Source organism: Anas platyrhynchos, chromosome Z, assembly GCF_047663525.1.
Source record: "Anas platyrhynchos isolate ZD024472 breed Pekin duck chromosome Z, IASCAAS_PekinDuck_T2T, whole genome shotgun sequence".
NCBI classification, from domain to species: Eukaryota; Metazoa; Chordata; class Aves; order Anseriformes; family Anatidae; genus Anas; species Anas platyrhynchos.
In genome coordinates, this window is record NC_092621.1 from 20,262,501 (window position 1) to 20,282,354 (window position 19,854).

Here is a 19,854-nt window from a genome sequence, read left to right on the forward strand (position 1 = left end):
GGAAGGAAGGAAGGAGGGAAGGAGGGAAGGAAGGAAGGAAGGAGATAGATGTCAAAACTATTGTTTCAGGATTTAAAGCAAACTCTAACTCCTGGGATATAAAATTCACTCTTCATGGAAGCAGATTATGCTGTATTCCCATCTTGATCTACTCTGAGGTTTTATATTTTCAGATATATGTCCTGAGACTATCTCAAAGGCAGAATGTCATGATACTGTGCTGCATATATTGTGTCTGTGGTCCAGTATTCACTGTACTCAGACTTCACACACAAATATTCACATGTTTTCTGTACATTTGCAATCATTTCTTAAATCTGCCTAGTGACTGGGAGATGGGGTCTGGAAAAGCAGAAGAATGAGTTTCACTGAACTGTAGTAAGAACACAGGCAATGTGGGCTAGTTTGAAGGGCACTGAGTTGTATCATATTCAGGAATGTCTTTTCTTTGCCAGTCAGTTGATAACTTCTATTGCAGACAAGTTTCAAAAATAATCATATATATTTTTGTGTCCTGTGAGAAATTTTAAGACTGAACCCTCTGTATGGTGTGGTCTGTACTGTTGATTACAGCCACAGTTATAAACAAACACAATACATGTAAGTCCTGTATAAAAAACTTATTTTAAAACAGTCTGTTTTCAAATCAGGCTTGATTTTGAGCCGTGTTTCATGTGCAGTCCTCTCAAAAAATGAATACAAATATTTTGGGCCAAGTTTTCAAAAGGTCAGAAAAAAAATAAAATAAGCGCGTGCTTAACTCTCTGGCAAACATAGTTAAGAACCTCAATTTCTGTTGGAAAATTGGGACACTTTGTGGCTGCTGAATTCCTTGCTGAACAAAATTATATTAAGGAAGTGTAATCAGTCATTTCCTCATGTGTTATTACTGACTTATTTTTCTAGTGTAACCACCAAATAAGTGTTTTAGACCAACCACCATAGGTCTGGTTACCTGTTATACCCTGGCTAAACTAGTCACGTGTGCCATGTTAGCTCAGAGTAGCTCCTCTCAGAGTGCTAATGGGAGTTCTGAAGAGAAATAAGGAATTGCTAGCAAAACTGCATTTCTAAAAATTATTTGTGGGAAATTTTCTGAACAGATCTGACCTTGAAGGCAAATGAACAGAATGTTTATGAAGTCTGAATTTGTCTTATTTCCATTTACATATTTTAAAACTCATTGTTAATGAGATAGAGCACGACAATTCCCATATCACCACGGATCATAGCTTCAAGCTGCTTACAACCTTATCTATGGTAATGCATAATGGACGTAGGTGCCTTGTGAAAGGTATAAAAGGGGAAGCAAACAGTGATACTTTCCCAGACTGGAGCAAATTGTGTTCAGGGGTCACATGACCCAAAAGCAGTATCTTTCATAGAATCAGAGAATTACTCAGGTTGGAGAAGACCTCTAAGATCATCTAGTCCAACCTTTAACCTAAAGCCCACCACTAAACCATGCTACTAAATTCTACATCTACACATTTCTTGAAGACCACCAGGGATGGTGAAAAAAACACTTATTTGGGCACCCTATTCCAGTGCCACAAAACCCCTTCCATAAAGAAATTTCTCCTAATATCCAATCTAAACCTCCCTTGATGCAACTGTTTACCCTCATCTTTATTTCTTGGTGCTTGGGAGAAGAGCCTGATCCACACCTTGCTACTACCTCCTTTAAGGTAACTGTAAAGTAAAATGAGGTCTCCCCCAAGCCTGCTTTTCTCCAGGCTAAACTATCCCAGCTCTCTCAGCTGCTTGTTCACCAGACTTGTTCACCAGACCAGTCACCAGCCTCATTGACCTTCTTTGGACAAGTTCCAGCACCTCTGTGTCCTTCTTGTAGTGAGACTTTCATGACTATATGAAAGTCCTTTCATGACTCTTTTCCATGGACTTGTCTAATGATCTCTTTAAAATCATATAAAATCTTTCTGTCCACAGCATTCTATAAATATACACAGTTAATCAAAGCTTTCTGCCTTGGCTTTGAATTGGCCACTTGCTAGTTTGACCTGATGTTTCTTAACTGTAATGTTTTGAGAAACAGTGAAAAATTGTCTCATTACCTGCACTGTACCTCTGTCATATCCCTCCTTTTTCCCAAGGCTGAAATTCTCAGGCTATTTCATTGTTCCAGATACAAAAAGCATTACACACCTTAGTCATTTCTTGTCACCCTATTTAGTACTCTTTGTAAGTGATACATCCTTTTTTTGGAGAAATTAGGTCATATTAGCATCATTTAAAAAGTAATATTAGAATGAGATGAAGACAGACAGGATCAAATAAATTCATCTGAGTCATGCACGTCTACCTCACAGAGTTATCATACCAAGAAAATATAGAAACGTGACAAATCAGCAAGTACATAAAAACAATTAATCTAGTGTTAATATAGATTTAGGGATCACAATAATCACATTGAGACAATTTTATTGACTAATCACTCCAAAAAGAAGGGGATGAGGAACATAATGTTTATGCCATTTTCTTACTTCATGAATGTTCACTCCAAGTACTATGTGGATTTGCTATTGAGTAAAACCCCAACATAGTCAACATTTACATGCATTAAGCATTTTGGTAGAACAGGCTTGAAATTTCTTGGAAAAAAAAAATGCTTGCAAATTTACCAGCTGTTACTCACACAGCTTTTTTGATACATTGATCTCACGCACCTCAACTGAGTTCAAAGCTTCATAAAAGTTTGGTGTCACTTTTCAGAACAGAAATGAAAAGAATGACTCACAGATGGCATGAATTTCTTGGTTCTTTTTATTTGTAGTCTGTATGATATATTGTGATCTACTTTCTGGCAAAAGCTTAGCAGGCAGAGGTGTGTGCAGAGCTTTGAATAGACACTGAGTAACTGCACACAAAAATGGAAGGTTGCATATGTAGTTTTACATATGCTTTCCTCATTTACTTATTCCATTTTGCTGTGCCTGCAAATTGGGTAAATAATTTTGTATATATTCTTGCCTTTGATTGTTTATTTGCTTCTGTACAGTTTTTTGTTTTGTTTTGTTTTGTTTTCTGTGTATCCTATTTAAGCACTCATTAGTTTTTAATTGCAAGTTCTGTCATTAGAAGGTAAAATGTATTGTCAAGGCCACAGCCTCTAAGATTGCTGCAGCAGTACAGCCCTGCCCACAGGTCCAAGCCACGCCACCTGTGCTCATGCTGCAGCAGGTACTAGGGGGATACAGCACGATCTGTCTCCAGTGTCTGGCCACTTCTGCTGTAAGGTCCTGCCTGTTCTATCCACCCTTTTGGCTTAGTTTGGTTAAGACTGTGGGAAATTGAGCTGTTGTACCAAAGAAATGTTGATGTCCTGCTAAAATCCACTTCTGGCTGCATGTTCTGTCAACCAGTTTTCAGGGCAGTGCACCTTCCCCCGGAGTTTCTGTGCCTCCACGTTTCTTGCATCCTGCCACCCAGGATCACCCACAACTGGGGAGCACCCAGCACTTGTGACCATGCCTTAGGATAGACTCAGCTGCTTTGTAGATGTATCCTAGCACACCATCTCTCCCAGAGGCCACCAAACAATGTCTGAAAACAAAATCAAATGGGTTGTAAGTGAGCTCTTGCATTCCCTCCTGCAAAGGCAGGCAGAAGCCAGCCTCATGCTGAATTCTGGGTGCCCAGGTGTGCTGATGAGATGGGCAGGGACACAATCAGTTTCTGAATCCTGTCATGGCTTCAACACAAGACACCAGGTCTTGCTTCAGGACAGGGGTGAACCTACTTGCCTGCAGGAATTTGGGGTGTAAGCACCATGAGTTCTGGGGGTATTAAGCTTCTATGAGTTTAGGCAATAACGAAAGAGGGGCTTCCAGGGCTCCAATTTTGACATCTAAATCAGGAATCAAGTGGGACTTGGCACCTCAGCACATGGCTTACTAGAACAGCAAGTTCTGTTTTGCCTCTGTGTCTGGCTGGAGGCCATGGTGAAGAAGGCTAACTTTGCATTAAAAATGAAAATAATTGGTTTGTGCAGGAACATGCCTCTTTCCTATTTCCACCCTTCACTGTTTTTTAGCTCTGTTTAAAAGGCAAATGTTAGTGCCAGAGGAAGGAAACAGACAGCACTGGAAAACACCAGGCTTCTTTTAGTTAAAGCACACACACAGGGTATTAGCAAAGCAATTGAAGTCTCAGAAGCACCTGTCCCCAGGATGTTTTTCTACAGGGGGAAATGCCAGCCTGCTGTTGTTTTGATAGACTCCAAGGTGCATTACTTAATGACAAAGAGAAGCAAGGGATCGTGTTTGCTCACCAGAAGTCTCAAGTGAACAAGCAAACAAAAATTCTTTGCCACAAATGTAATTTATCTCCCAAATGCACTCTTTCAAAAGGTATCTGGAAGTCACAATCAAAGTCACCGCTCTTTGCTGAGATAGTAATAGCAAAGTCCTCTTTAGGGGGTTAATGTTTTTTTAATACTTTTCTTAAAATATTTTAGCCCTTGAGCTTGTTTGGAGAGCACATGTCCCATCCAACTGGCCTGCAAAGCAGACCACAAGAGTAGGTAGATCTCCTGGCATAGCTGCAGTTGCAGAAGATGCTTTGAAGAACATTAATGGTCACCAGCTACTTTCATCCCCATTCCCTGGGAGAGGTGACCTTTGCAGTGATGCCACTTGTGTCTGTCTTGCTCTTTGAGAGAGGGGTGGAGGTCTCTAGAATATCAGAAGTGCTGAGGAAGGGGAGAGCTGAGCAGAGAAGGAAGGTCTTGCAGTTGTCATGATTGACAGCCCTTAGGTATTAGGTACCTAAAAGGTACCTAATAAAAATTTCATTCACATGGGTATTGACAGGGTATTAGGTATACCTAAAGGTACTATAGGTACCTTTTATTAGGTCCTATTCACAGCAGGTGTGAGGGCTGCCACTGCCCTCTCTGAGCCAACCACAGAATGCAAACCCAGGAAAACAAGGCACCATTAGCTCCTCTCCTTTATGCAGTATGACATTGTTAAATGATTCATTCCCATGGCTTCCTGGACTTTGCCAGTCATATGCTGCTAAGTTACAAAGTGAACAGCTTCCTTCAGTCACTTCTTGCTCAGCCATCACAGTGCTGTATTACTCCTGAAAATATTGCGTTGGACAGGCCACTGGAAAGAGCAGCACTAAGGAGCACAGCTCAAGCTTGTCTACAAGCAAGGATAGTTATCAAAGGAATGCAGCCTTGAGGACATCTGTTAAACACAGCATAACATCAGGGGAGAGAAATAAAATTGTCTTGGTTATGGACAAACACTGTGAAACCAGAAGGTCTTCCTGATCAACTGGTGAAACGTCAACATAGCTCTTGCCTGTATTGGCTGTAGAATTGCGCTTAAAATGGGTTAGCTAGCATGTCCTCTTGATGTCAGTTTTTCTCTGGAAGGTGAGAGGGTGCAGAATGTTCTCTTTGCACACAGCTCTCCTTTCTGTTTTCTGTTGTGCTTTTTTTTTTTCCTTATTTTTTTTTTTCTGAAAGCAGACATAAACAAGTTTTAATGAGCTTTGATGAAGGCAGAGAAGGAAGAAAATCATGATTTCAGGCTGTTCATAGGCTTACCAATGGCTAACTTAACAACTCTGTGTGCTCTGTAGCTCACCAGGTGAGCAACAACAACATGACAGTGTCCTGGCTGATCCCTGCTGCTGTAGCATGCTGCAGGGGCTGCTGAGAGCTTGCCAGCTTTCTCTGAGTCAATACCAGAGGGGAGAGGGGAGATAAGGAAATGAGACAGAACAGTGTACAGACAGCAAAGGGAAAAGTGAGTGAAACAACAAAAAAGGGATTTAAATGATGCATCTTGCTGTATCTTCCACACACACTGTTCTTATGGTCAGGCAGCACTTTGATATTTTGGATTTTCTCAGTTTCTGCTCCATTCTGCCTTTCCTACTCATTTGCCTCTTGGGTCTTGCCATATCTTTGTAGTTAGCTGCTCTGCCCAGTCTCCTCCACTTCTGCAGTACAGATCATCATGGGTGGTTGGAACATGGTGTTCTTTGAGCTCTGCTGCCCTCAGCATCACCAGGGAGTTGCCTCACTTCAGCCTCATACTCACACAAAAAGTCTTTCTTCTCAGTTAATAACAAGCAGCAGGAATTAAAAAAAAAAAAAAAAAAAAAAAAAAAAAAAAAAAAAAAAAAAAAAAAAAAAAAACTGAAGACAGTATTAAAAGGCATACATCTGAAGCCATCAAACACAGGCATTTTAAAAGCACATGGTCTCTAAGCACTATTAGTGAAATATTTGAAAAATGAGTCAGGAGAAGATGAAAGGTCACTGGAAAAAACATCTGCAAAATATTCCGTAACAAAATGAAAAGCAATCAAAATTCAGAAGGTTGTACATCCTTCCACTTTTTTCTGAAATATTTTTTCTAGACATACTCTGCTAGGTGAAAATGTCCCCTAGCTCTTTGAAACTGTTCCACAGACATTCAGACACAGGGCTTCTGTTAAATAAATGAAATCTTTGCTTAAGGTAATACGTGGGAAATTAAATCTTTGTGCAGGATGAACAAGATCCTCTGTTGCAAGGGTCATAGAATCACAGAATCATTTAGGTTGGAAAAGACTTTCAAGATCACCAAGTCCAACCATCCACTTAACACTGCAAGTCCACTGCTAAAGCATGTCCCTAAGTGCCACATCCACGTGTCTCAAATATCTCCAGGGATGGTGACTCCACCACTTCCCTGAACAGCCCATTGCAATGCCTAAGCAGCCCGTCTGTCAAGAAATTCTTCCTGATACCAAGTGGAAACCTCCCCTAGAGAACCTTAAGGCTGTTGTCTCACATCCTCTCACTTGTCACCTGAGAGAAGAGCCTGACACTCACCTTGCTACCACTCCCTTTCAGGTAGTTGTAGAGAGCGATGAGGTGTCCCCCTCAGCCTCCTTTCCAGCAGATGAGACAACCCCAGTTCCCTCAGCCTCTCCTTATAGGTCTTGTTTTCTAGGCCCTACAGAAGCTGTGCTGCTCTTCTCACAATGCATTCCACCAACTCAATGTCCTTCTTTTAGTGAGGGGCCCCAAAATGAACACAGTGCTCAAGGTGCCACCTGTCTCACCAGGACAGAGTACAGAGGGACAATCCCTTCCCTAGTTCTGCTGGCCAGACTGCTTCTGGTACAGGCCAGGAGGCTGCTGGCTCTCTTGGCCAGCCGGACACACAGCTGTCTCATGTCCATCGGGCTGTTGACCAGCACCCCCTGGTCCTTTCCTGCCAGACAACTTTCCAGCCACTGTTCCCCAGGCCTGTACGGCTGCAAGGGCTCGTTATGCCCCTAGTGTTGTACCCAGCATTTGGCCCTGTTGAATGCCATACAGCTGGACACAGCCCATCGATCTAGCCTATTGAGAGCCCTCTGCAGGGCCTTCCTAGCCTCAACCAGATCCACAGTCCTGCCCAACCTGGTGTCATGGGCAAACTCAGTGAGGGTGCACTTGATCCCCTCATCCAGATGGTTGATGAAAATGTTAAACAAAACTGGTCCCAGTACTGAGCCCTGCAGTGGTGTCTTCATCTGCATTAGATGAGATTTGCAGAAGTGTTCTGCTGAATTCTTGTAATCCAGCTCGTCCTATGGCACCTCTCCAGTACATGCCATAATCAGTTGGAAGTGATTATTTTAAAATGCGCACAAAACATTTCTTGACTGGCTGAAAAAGGGAGTTCTGTGTGATCCTTTCTGCATCTGCAAGAACAGTTTCTACAGACCATCTACAATTATCTTACCCTTATGCAGCTGAATCCATTTTACAGTAGAAGCTGCCTGTGGGGAACCTACTGGAACAACCATGTTCTCCACACAGGGTATTTATCAACACATGGAAGGGTATCAATAATGCCTATCAGCTCACCTGTGCACAGCCCAGACTGTTCAGGGGAATCTCCAGGAGTGGCTGAAATTCCCACCTGTACCGTTCCTGTAAGGCACATATTTTCTTGTGGAAGAAGCTGGGAGTTTGATTACCTTGTCATGGGTCACTGCATCGTTCCAAATCAGTGCATCATCTCATCTTTGTTGGGTATAGCTGGGGAGAGCCTCGATCACCCAGGAAATTGAGGACTAAGCAGATACAGTGTGTACACAGGCAAAGCCTGATAACCAGCTATAGCACTACTGTAACAATAATTTCCTTCTTATATCAAAACCATAGCTGCAATATCTATTTTTACTTGAATTAATATTTTTGTGCTTGAACACCCTACAAGTCCCATTCTACTTCGATAAGGGGGACCTCTTCATTTTTCATGTTTTCATGCAGTAAGGCCTTGTTGTGGTAGTGGTCTGTTCTCTTGATTCTGTCTGTGTTACTGTATTTCCTGACGTTGGATTCCTGTCTTTGTGACACTTTTTCTTTCATTTTCTGCTTCCTCTGTCCAGATCTTGTCTACCCATCTTACCTGCCATTTCGTGATCATCTCTTGTGCTAGGTATTCTGTGTTCCTGTCTTTAAAACCTGCTCTCCATAAAAATGTCTTAGAGATTCATTCTTATTCTTGTCATCTTCTCAAAGGCTTCAGTGATGCAACTCTCAAATATACCCCCATTGTCCCTCAACCCCTCTGCCCTCTTGTCCTGCTTGTATCCTCCTCCTTTCTCCTCTTTCTGTGTACACAGCCACCAACAGTGAGGGTATAGTGCTTATGCTATCCCTTTCTTATGCATCATATCACTGTTACCTATACAATAAGGTTTATTTATTTATTTTTCTGCTTGAAAGACATTGTACATGGCAGGTAATGGAATATTTACCAAAAGAACATCCTTGTTGGGGGTTAGGCAGATTTCAAGGCACTAATCCCCCTTTTTCATTTCATGTTCACCTTTCAACTCTGTTTACTTATTTGAGAAGAGCTGAAGCATGCAAACGATGGGCACAAATGATCGTGGGAGCTGACAGAACTAGATGGTGGTCAGGCTACAGCTGTTATCTAGGGAGTAATAATTATATGCTGTCACAGCTGTGCCTTGTTTTTACCGTAAATACAGTGTGATGTTCTCAGCATCCCAGGGAGTGGCTCCTGATTTTATGCCATTTTATTGAAGTTATGACCAATCTGAGCGTTCTGGATTCAGCTCGCACAAGCACAGCAAGCACCTGCTGCTGGTCAGGGAAGTCTAACAGCCACTGCTCAGGTTCCTCATATAGTCTGAGTGAGATAATGGCCTTCAGCCATCCTCTTGGATTGCAGCGCAGACGTATCCTTGAAATCTACTTCTTCGGAACAGCTGATTTTCTCCTTTTTCCTATGGGGCAGATGTTAACAGCTCTGGGAAGATCTGACTCTATTGCTGTGGTACAGAATCAGAGCTGAGTTTCAACACGGAACACTGAAAATGTGGAGGACCCTTTTTCCCCATTGCAGTCCCCAACAGATTTGAAAAGTTTTCTCCTGTATGGAGTGCTGCAGGATCACAGAAGCCACCACCAAGTGAGGTTACACTGGCTTTCCACATTTTCCTTCCATTTTAGAGGAAAGGTGTTGTGTAAGCCCAGTTAAGGTACAACAAATGCTTTGAGACATTCAAACCACCTCCTGGTGTATGATTTCTGTATGTTGTGTTTTACCCACAGTTTTTCTGCTTTCCAGAGAAATGTAGAAAGGAAAAGTTTTCAAGCTAACATATCCTCATGCCTGGAAGATTATCCTAGCACTTCTTGCTAATATTATTAGAAGTTGTCTGACTAAATCCCTCTTACAGTGTTTCTACCTCCAGGGGTTTATTATTGAAACTATCAACAAGGACTAACTTTGCCCTGTGTTTAGCTCCTGTGCATCTAAATAATTTAGCACTTTGTGACATTTCAAAAAAAGTCATCTTATATAAATTAAAAATATGAAGAATATTCAGAACACAGAATTTGCATCTGTTATTGGCTCATGCTGAGTTATCTTGCCAAGTTAAATATAATTATCTTCTGTAGATCTAAGCAAGTACTCAACCACTTACCTGGTTATAGGACTGTACATATCCGCATTATATCCTGTTTATCGAATATATGGAACTAATATTATCTAAGTAGCTGAATTTAAATTTCAAGTAGCCTTTGGAAATAGATTAGCCCACACACAACATTAAAAAAAAAAAAAAAAAAAAAAAGCAAAGCTGTTTTCTGCCTTCCTGCCAAGAGTTTGAAGTTACTGACATTTTCTTACTAAACATGGTGGTAGCTGCACACTGCTTTTCAGCATTAATCAGAAGGAATCAAAATAGTTCAGCAAATGAAAAGCTTTTCTTACAGTAAAGATTTGCACTGTTAGATTTTTAGTGGATTAGATATTTTGTAAACTCTCTTAATTTTGAAACCTGAGACAGTGGAAAGACAGAAGTAGGAGAAACTTCTGTATTACCAAGGAGTCCTCATGTGGGCAATGTGGCAACTATGAGATGAGATGGAGCATGGTGTGTGTGTGTGGTGGTTGGGGTGGTGTGTATGGGGGAAGCTTAGTAAATAAATAAACAAGCAAACAAACAAAGGACAAAGAAATTGCAAAGAAATACAGAATAGACGAGACCCAGCACTGGCAGAAACCTCTGTCAGAAGGATTATAGGCTGACCAGCAAGTTTCAAAACCTGGAAGACAGCAGATGTGGTAGATAACACTTGGGACAAATCAGGGTGGAGAACAGAGCTTATGAAAGCTAGCTCTGATCATTACAGGCTTCTATGTTCATGTTAGCTCTGACTGTTACCTTTGGGGAAAACTTTGGGAATGGATAGATAAAAGTCCTTCCATAGAAATGAATTAAAGACAAAAAAAGAGTAACAACAAAAGGTTTGTTTATTAGTGTAGTGTGTTAGCTGGCGGTCCATTTTTTGCCCCACAGTTTTAACCTTATCTCAAGTAAGTACCAAATAAAGCTTTGCTTGCCTTGTCTGCCTTTTTACCTTTTTGTTTCCCAGTAGAGTCATCTGTTTTTGCACCACATTAATGACACGATGGAAATGGCTTTTTCCAGTCGAATAATGCTCAGAGGAACTTAATAGCTGGAGATGGAACAGTAGATTATTCCTTCACAATGGCTGCATATAGAGAGCATTTCTAAAATAATACTATTCTCAAATTGGTGTCAGTTTTTAGATGAAATTGTTTTAAAGTAGAATATGTTTAAGGGAATGTATTCGAGCCAGTCTTGATTTTATCTGACTTTGTATAAAGCAAATAACACTAATGTTACTCCAATTGCGGTACAATTTTAACCGCTCTTGCAAAATCACTCTTTTATATGTGTGCTCTCACATGCTTACTTTCTGTGTGTCACATCACTCTTCTTTGCCCGAGAGAAGTTTGTGTGCTTATTGGAGATAATGCAATATACATCAAACTTACAAGTGCTGTTTATTTTCTTAGGTTTTGAATTTTTTGAAGCAAGTGCCAAGGACAACATTAATGTCAAGCAGACGTTTGAGCGGCTCGTGGATATCATCTGCGACAAAATGTCAGAAAGCCTGGAGACAGATCCCACCATTGCTGCTGGCAAGCAGAACACACGACTAAAGGACACCCCTCCGCCACAGCAACCCAACTGTGGCTGTTAATGCAGCTATCAACAAAGGCAGCTCCAGTGCATTCTGTTGCCAACAGAGTATTTATGAATGGTCTATATGCCTTTATTTATACTGTCTTATTAATTTATTTGGGAGAAAAGTCTTTTATTCTACATCAGCAACTGGTTGAGTATGTGTATAGAAATGTTATTAGTTTGAAAGTATGATCCATTTTTAGCATCTGGCGTTTGCATGCAAGATGGCAATTATTTTCTCTTTTCTTTTTACTGTTTTACATTACACTTACTTCAGCTGGTGCCATGCCCTCAGACCATATTTGCCTAGAATTGACTTGCTTCATCAGTTTCAAATTTTAGAGTTGAATCCTTAGGGTAGTAGGTAAGGTATTTTAGAATAAGCTTCCTGATGCCATTTATATTTCCTCCTGACTGAAAATCAATTTAGAAATATTGCTTTAAAGAGCTAATCACTCATTCTGTCTGGATCATTTGTATAAGGTATACTTACTGGAGCATACTGCCTTGACAAATCTGGGCTCAGTAAGTTATACATCGTGGCTGCTCAGAAACTGCAGAAGTTAGAAGGAACAAACTTCCAACCATCCTGGACCCCAAGCCATCAGACATCTCTTTGAGATTACAACTGGATATGGGTGTTCAGTGCAGGTCCTCAGAGATACCAGGTACTTGATCCTGCCTGGCTAGTTAATCCATTTATACTCCTGTGGGACCTGCATATCTATCTAACACCATTCTGAAACTTTACTTAATTTCTCATTTCACCATACCCTGGTAGTATCTGTCCCAGTAGAGGAGAGCTGACCAGCTCTTTTCATTTCCACCTGAATTAAAATATTAAACTCTCAGTACTGATATTACCCCTGAAAGAGCCAAATCCATTTTGCGCAGTTTTTTGTAGCCAAAAACTGTCTTGTCATACTGCTGTCAAACCAACACACTTAAGCTTTCAGGAATTTCATCTCCCATTCAGTCACTCAGGCAGCCACCACCAAACTGGCTTCAAGTACCTTTATTTTGCTCAGACCGACTGCAGAAGTGCTGCTGATGTCAGTGAGTTGGAGTTTGACCTCATTTTTACTTTGATGAGGGTATCATTTTGACAAAGCAATCAGAAATTTCCAAAATTTTCAAAAGTTCTAGGAGTAATAAATATTATTTATTATGAAGTTAGTCTGAATATACCTATAAAATCAGGAAAAGGCTGTGAAATACACAATCAACAAAAGGCAGGACAAAGCACACAAATTCTGTTTTTATGAAGTGTTAAAAATAGTCATATTTGACAATTTTAAAAATTACTTTAGTAATTGGTTGGAGTTTCTTACATCTATGCCCTATAGTGCTTTGTACAGCTGCCTTATTTGGGTCACAGTGACATTTTTAAACTAAATTGCATAATTGAGAAAGCATTAACTGTTTTATTGTTCCTATTAGACAGGCTTTAGGACAAGGCTGACATTTCTCAGGCTGTCTGCAACAGGAAAAAATAGGAAGACAAAAAATGGAAAGTAACAAATGGTACTGAAAACTGCTTGAAACTGCAAAGAAATCCATCTATACGCATTCATTTTTTCAAAGGTAATTTATATAAGCTCCTGAAAGACACAAAGGAAAATGGCCACTGTTATTTATTTATTTTTACTGGTTAAATACACTACATAAACTTTGACATAGTGAAAATGACTTTCAAACAAGGCATATAGGCACATGCAAAATGCATATGCCACCAGGGGGCTACACTGGCTGCCTAATTCATATTAAAAGATGTTCTTTCTTTAGTCTAGGGTTTAAACCATGTCTGTACTGTTAACTAGCTTCTTTAAACACCTATTTTTCTAGTAGACAAAGAGGCTGAGCCTTCACATGCTGAATTTTACAAAGAAAAAGTAAAAACTACTTTCTTCTTTGGACCAGTGAGCAGTCAGCTAGAAGAGGCAGATGCTACCCCAACCATAACCCTGCCTCTCTATGGGGATAACGCTTTTCTCTCTCCTGTCTAGGACAGTACACTGATAACTGTGTTGAGAGACTTTCAATGATACCTCTTCATCCAGTAGGTACCAGCTGCTTTGAAAACAGAAGTGGTAAGAAACCAAGGCAGATTGCAGCCAGTTCTCTGCCCTAAGCTTTGTGCTTGCTGCAGAAAAGCAAGCAGGGAAGCCTTGAGATAACACTTACCTGCAGCCCTCAGCCCTTTAGAAAAGGTCTAGGCAAAGCAAGGTAAGGAGAAAGGAGGACATCACTACATCTTATAAAAGCTTGAGCATGTCCTGGATCATGCAGCACTGCTACACCTGCAAATATTCAGCTTTGCTCTGGATGCTGGCTTCAAAACAGCTATGTCCTGTAAACACTGTAACAAGGTAAAAAGCTCACAGGACACCTTGCTACAGCCACACCTTGATTGTACTCCATTGCAATGAATTCCAGACTCTCACTGCCTCTATGTGACGATGTAGTTTTTAGTCAGTGGTGGTAGTACATTATCAACTTATATCTTTTTAAAGAAGTTGAGTGATAGATAAATTATTCTTTCCTTGTATGGGATGGATTATTTTGCTTTTCATTTTGCATCAAGGAACTGGTCAGAAGAGTAACAACAAAATCAGAGAGTAAGATTTTCTCCTTCCCTTTTCTGAGACAAATAAAATGCCAGGCTTCCAACATGTCTGATCTTCTGCATGGGATGGGAAGGATGGGGAAAGAAGGTGCCAGAGCTGCTCATGAGACTGCCAGCCATGTGTTGTGAGGAAAAGGCTCACCTGAAGTAGGAGTGCAGTCACTATAAGAACTCCTAGGATCTTTGTATTAACACTCAGACTTTGTCACAGAAATGCAAGACCACCCACTAGATAAGAACTCCTAGGATCTTTGTACTGACACTCAGACTTTATAATAGAATTCAGAATTAGTCAGATTAATTAAAATTAATTGTTAATGTGTTCACATCAGATCCTTGGAGGTTTTCAAGACCAGACTGGATAAAATTCTGAGCAACCTGCTTTGACCTCTCAGTTGGCACTGGTTTGAGGAGGAGGTCATGCTGGATGATCTGCTGATGTCCCATCCAATCTGCTTCAGCCTACCAGCCCTTCCTCTGAAACTGGAAATGCCTAGATGTTTGAATATAACTGTAGTGAATAATCAGGGTTACCTATGGTTGGAAAAATAGGTTTTGATTTTCCATCCAGTGGAACAAATTGGCTTTTGAGAGGCGCGATAATCTCAATACTTCACCTTCCTCAGTTGGGAACTGGCTATTGCAGAGGAAGAGACAGAAAGCCTTTGGGGAAGTAACTTACTATCCCATCCCCAGGCATTCTAAAATTTTAGTTTGAGTTCTGGGGGAACAAGCAGAAGTGGGATTTTCGTTCTGCTGACAATTATGGCTTGGCCTGTTTTATAGCATAGGATGTCCAGCTGAATCCCATGTCATTATAATTCACCTCCAGTTGACTTCTGTGATAGAACTGCAAATTTCTTAAATGTGAGCAGAGGTACATTAACACTGAGCCCTTTGGAAATCCCATCACAACCTAAACAAGGATCAAAATTTAAACTACCAATGCAACCAATGAATCATTCTTCATAGATTCCAGTAGTCACTGATTGTGCACTAGTCATGGGAGGAGACAGAAGCAGGGTTTGGTTAGATCCCTAATCTAAGCACTGTTGTGGTACAGTTCTGTCAAGAAAAAGAATCAAGCTAAAAAAAAAATAAAAACATTTACTTTATTGGTAACAAGAGGTTTGGATCGTTAAATTGAAAACCTGGGACAAGATATGCAAATCTATTTTCAGCCTCATCACAATTTTTGGTGAAAAAATACTTATAGAATTATACAATTTGCACTAATTTGTTGTCACTCTCAGCACAGAAATAAGACTGATTGTCATGGAGCTTTACTGGTCCGTCCATCCACAGATGACCTTTTCAGCCAAAACATAGGTCAATTGAGGAGATACAGAAGTTGCCACACAGAGCGTATTGCATTTTGGGGAGTCTAGATGCCTCTGGACAGAGGGTCCTGAGCTCCATAGTGCCAGCTGAACTATCACTGCACAACCCATTTTCCAAATTACGATCTAGACTAATGCTTTTAGCAGCAGGGTAATCCTGTGCATGGATAATACACCAGCCTTAACATGCTCTGATAGTGTCTTGCTTGCTGCATGATCAAAGCTGTTCTCAGAAAATGCCTTGGGATAGCACATGGGAGCACAGGATGTGACCAGCTCCTGCAGTGCCTCATGGCACTGATGAGCCAGACAGCTAGCAAGCCTCATTGGGTTCAACCTTCAGATGCATGTTTTTGATTCTGATAAGAGTTCATGTTCACAAGCATTTTGGTCCTTACAGCACAGCTAACTTACTACTCTATATTTTTTGTTCTTGCTGATGTTTTTTCTTTATTTTGACCTGTTTGTTTGGTGTTTGTAATACAGAGGAAGTAGCCCGATTTTCTGTCCAAAAATACTCTTTCTCTCAGAACAGCTGTGTATGTGACTGTTACCTGGAACTGTTTGTTCCTCTGTGCTTATACTTAATGTGATGCCTAGAGAAACTACCTGAGCAACTACATCTCTGTGGCCTTTCCAGAGCATCAGTCTGAAAGATTATGTTTTCTTCCCAGTCTGCTCAGCTCTGTATATTCAGCTGTACCACCTGCAACTTCTTCATTTTAGGAAAGAAGTGCTATTTCATGGTACACAAAATCTGCTGGAGTTTGATCCTAACTTTGAGAATGCTTTGAGTTTAATTGTCAGTTCTAGGGGGGAAAAATGGTGATACAAATTCTGCTCCTGATGATGATGCCTTTGTTTCTGCAACTGCAGATGAGAGATACTGCATTTGCATTCCAGACAAACCCCCCCACAAAACAATCCCTTCCCTAAACTATACTTTTCTATATATGCTGGGGAGAGGCAAGCTTTCTTCCTTGCATTTTTAAGGGCATCAACTAAATTACTGTTCTGCTGATTGACTGTTAGGACAGTTTCCTCCTTGGCCTGTTTCTTAGACATACAGCTTTTGAACCTAGTTCCTCTTTAGAATGACAGATTTAGCAGTTCGAGACCATGAGTATGTAAATCCTCACAGATGAACCCTCAGGGGGTGTGAAGCAACATGTCTTCACTTATGCCAACAGGGAATAGAGTTTTGTTGATTTACACCATTTAATCCGTACACATAGTCTCTTCAGTACAGACTGACTCCAGATTCTCCAAGACTCACCATTTGTTGAGTGTCATTTAAAGAGGCAACTCAGTTCAATGATTTGAATGATTTTCACCAGTTTTCTTTATTAAGGAGGGGTAAATCCAGTTCATCTTTGCAATGCAAGCTTTTTTCCTTTCTTTCGTTTTTTAATTCCCCTTCCTTTATTTTACTTTGTTTATATGGAGATGTTCATTGAATCACAAACTGTAAGTACACACAAGTAGTATGCATATTGCAGTGGTATGTCTTTGAAGCTTACTCAGTTCCTACTGCTACTTATTCAAGTGTAGTGCAGAATTCCCTAAATGCCACAGTGGAATTTATCCAAAACTTATCATTAACACCAGAAATCAGATGGGTTATGTCTGCAGACCATAGGATTATTTACCATGGTTCCAGCAGGTGTAGGTGGCTTGTCATTTATAGAATGAGTTACCTGGTATTTGATTTGGCTGGGAGAAAGTGGAAGTCCAGTAACTTCAGAATCATGCATACCATGCAGAAATGAAAGCTGGGGATTGCTTACCACTTCTGGTGATAAATTTCCTTGAGTAATTCTGACATGTACCTGCAATTAGTCTTAAATGAACTGTTCGTGGTGTAACTGCTGTTTAATATTTTGTCAGTAATGTCAGATGTGTTGTGGCTCAGTTGGACTGTCAGGATGTGTAACCTATATACTAGTATTTGTGAAACTGAAATGTCTTAAATGTTGCATGAAAATATGTTATAAAAATAGATATGTTTTCTATTTTTGGAATACCTCAAAACTGAGGAATCATGGGCCAATAAGTGCAATATTTAATGACTTACTCAGTGTATATAAACTTGTGTGAAAGGGATAAGTGTCATGTATGTGTGATAAGCTGTTGATGATGCCTGTGTGGCTTAAGATTTCCAGTAGCTCTATGTGTCTTGTAGTAAAATTTATATAGTAAATGCTTTACCAGTGTAGTGTAAAATTACTCTATTCTTAAGTCATTTAAACTATTTTTCATATACGAGATGATGGTAAAAGATGTCTGTCTGTTCACTGCAAGTGCATGTCAATTTTACTTTTAGAATTGTGAGCATCCTTTTTGAAAATGATCACATTACATCAATACTAGTGGGACAACGCTTTCAGTCAGAATATGCTTGTAACCATTTCTAATCTGCATATATTGTTAAAGCATGTTCTCTAGAAGCATAAAAAGAACCTCCTAGAGCTCAGCATTTACAGAGCATTATCAGTTACATTATCTGTTTACCTGTATTACATAGTACCATGTTGGTGTATTCTCTTTAATCTGATGCAGTTAACTCATAATACTTACCTGAAATATTAAATAAGAGAATCCAATGTTCTTGCAGATGACTTGGCAAACTTCAGTTGGTGCTCTGAGTTAACATATTTGGGAACAGCTTGAAGGTCACAGGCAAGAAGGTCAAGCACAGTGTACAGTTACCTTAGTCACTTATGCCAATTAAGTTTCTTAACTTTTCTAGATCTTAAAGATGGAATTATATCCTTAAATATATTCACCCAGACTCTTCACTCAACAGCTACATGGCCCTCAGTCAACATGGCAACAAGTACAACTCAGAATCTAACCATGAATTGAAAAGGAGACATCCAATCATTTCTATTTCCTTTCCTCTTATCCTTGCATATTTCTAATAATTCTGTAAGCACACAAGCAAAGGCCATTGCTATTCAGTAAAACTCTTAGGTACATTTGAGTCTTTAAACCCTGAATCACCTGTCTGTGAATGGTTCCCAGCAGTGACTATGGAATCTGCAGAGAAGTTTATTCTGTTAATTCTTGCTACATTTCTGGTTTCAAATAGAGTGTGTCATAAGCCCTGAGAATTTGCTAAATAAAATTGTGCCATTCAGTCTAGGCCAAGGGTAGCTGGTAACTGGTTTTGCTGAAAAATTTTCCTAAAAATAAATAAATAAATAATTACTACCACATTGAAAGGTACATAAGTAGATTATCAGATTGACCTGGTGCATTTCTGTGACAATGTACAAGGCTGGTTTTTATAGTTTTTAAAATTAGCCTGATCAAGAAAAGAATCGAACTCTAAGGCCTACTGGAAAACCTGAAGTATGGTTTTCCCTTCTTATGTGTTCACATAGTTTCTCTGTAAAAGCAAACAGATTACATTAAGTAGCACAGGACAGTACTTGCAAAGAACTGAAAAGCCCTCAAAATGCTTCCTCTTTGTATACCATCTGCCGTGACATCACCTGCAAAATTACACAGACCAGGGTAAAATGAAAACATATTTTGAGAGAAATCTGGAATTGCTTAGTAAAAGAAGGAAATCCTGAACATCTTTGTAGCTGAGCAGGAGATAAGTAACAGTCAAAACAGGAAGTACCACTTAAGTGAATATGCAGGCTGCTACAGGACTGAGGATTTACCTATTTTTTTTTATTGCTAAGTGACCTGACTGTTCAAGGGCTGGCAGAAAATTTTACCTACTATTTTTATTATTCCTCATATAAATATATACACAAAGACAAATGCTTACCTTGAAAATATGTAGCTGTTCTGGCTCCTTCAAGTTAACTTACTTGCTGAATTGTTCTTGAAGAAAAGTTGAAGTACTTGCTTAGGATACATTTGTGAGGGGGTGAGGCTCAATCTGTCCCTCCTCCTCCAACTAGTCCTGCAATATAGTGACTGTGGTTCTAAAAAATATGTTAGTTTAAAATGCTGCTGGGTGACAAATGTTGTGAATCTTCTGCATCCATCCATGGGAGCTCTTGTCTGAATGTGAAGTACAAGTTTTATCCATGTGCAGAGTTTAAAATCTATGTGAACGTAGAGACCGTGTGTATTCCATTGGATATTTTGTTTGTATGTGACTTCTGTATACCAAGTGAATTTTATTTGTTTAGTTTTTTGTTGGAAGGTTTCTTTCCTTTTATGATTACAATAAATATACATGAGACTATATTCATGAATATCTCAGTTGTGGTGACATGGTCTTACCCCTATCCTATCTCTCTTAATGTCTCTTCACCTACTATAACTGTTAAAAACAAACGAAGAAACAAACAAAAAACCTTCAGT

At 39.9% G+C, this 19,854-nt stretch overlaps 1 protein-coding gene across 1 annotated transcript in view; it reads left to right on the plus strand.

The window, feature by feature from the left end:
• RAB3C (RAB3C, member RAS oncogene family) overlaps positions 1-19,745 on the plus strand; it is a 141,245-nt gene extending 121,500 nt beyond the window's left edge. Inside the window, exon 5 of the mRNA XM_027446521.3 lies at positions 11,388-19,745. Within this exon, the coding sequence (XP_027302322.1) occupies positions 11,388-11,575 (188 nt within the window). The 3' untranslated portion in view covers positions 11,576-19,745. The remainder of the gene's footprint in view (positions 1-11,387) is intronic.
• The last annotated feature ends 109 nt before the right edge of the window (positions 19,746-19,854 follow it).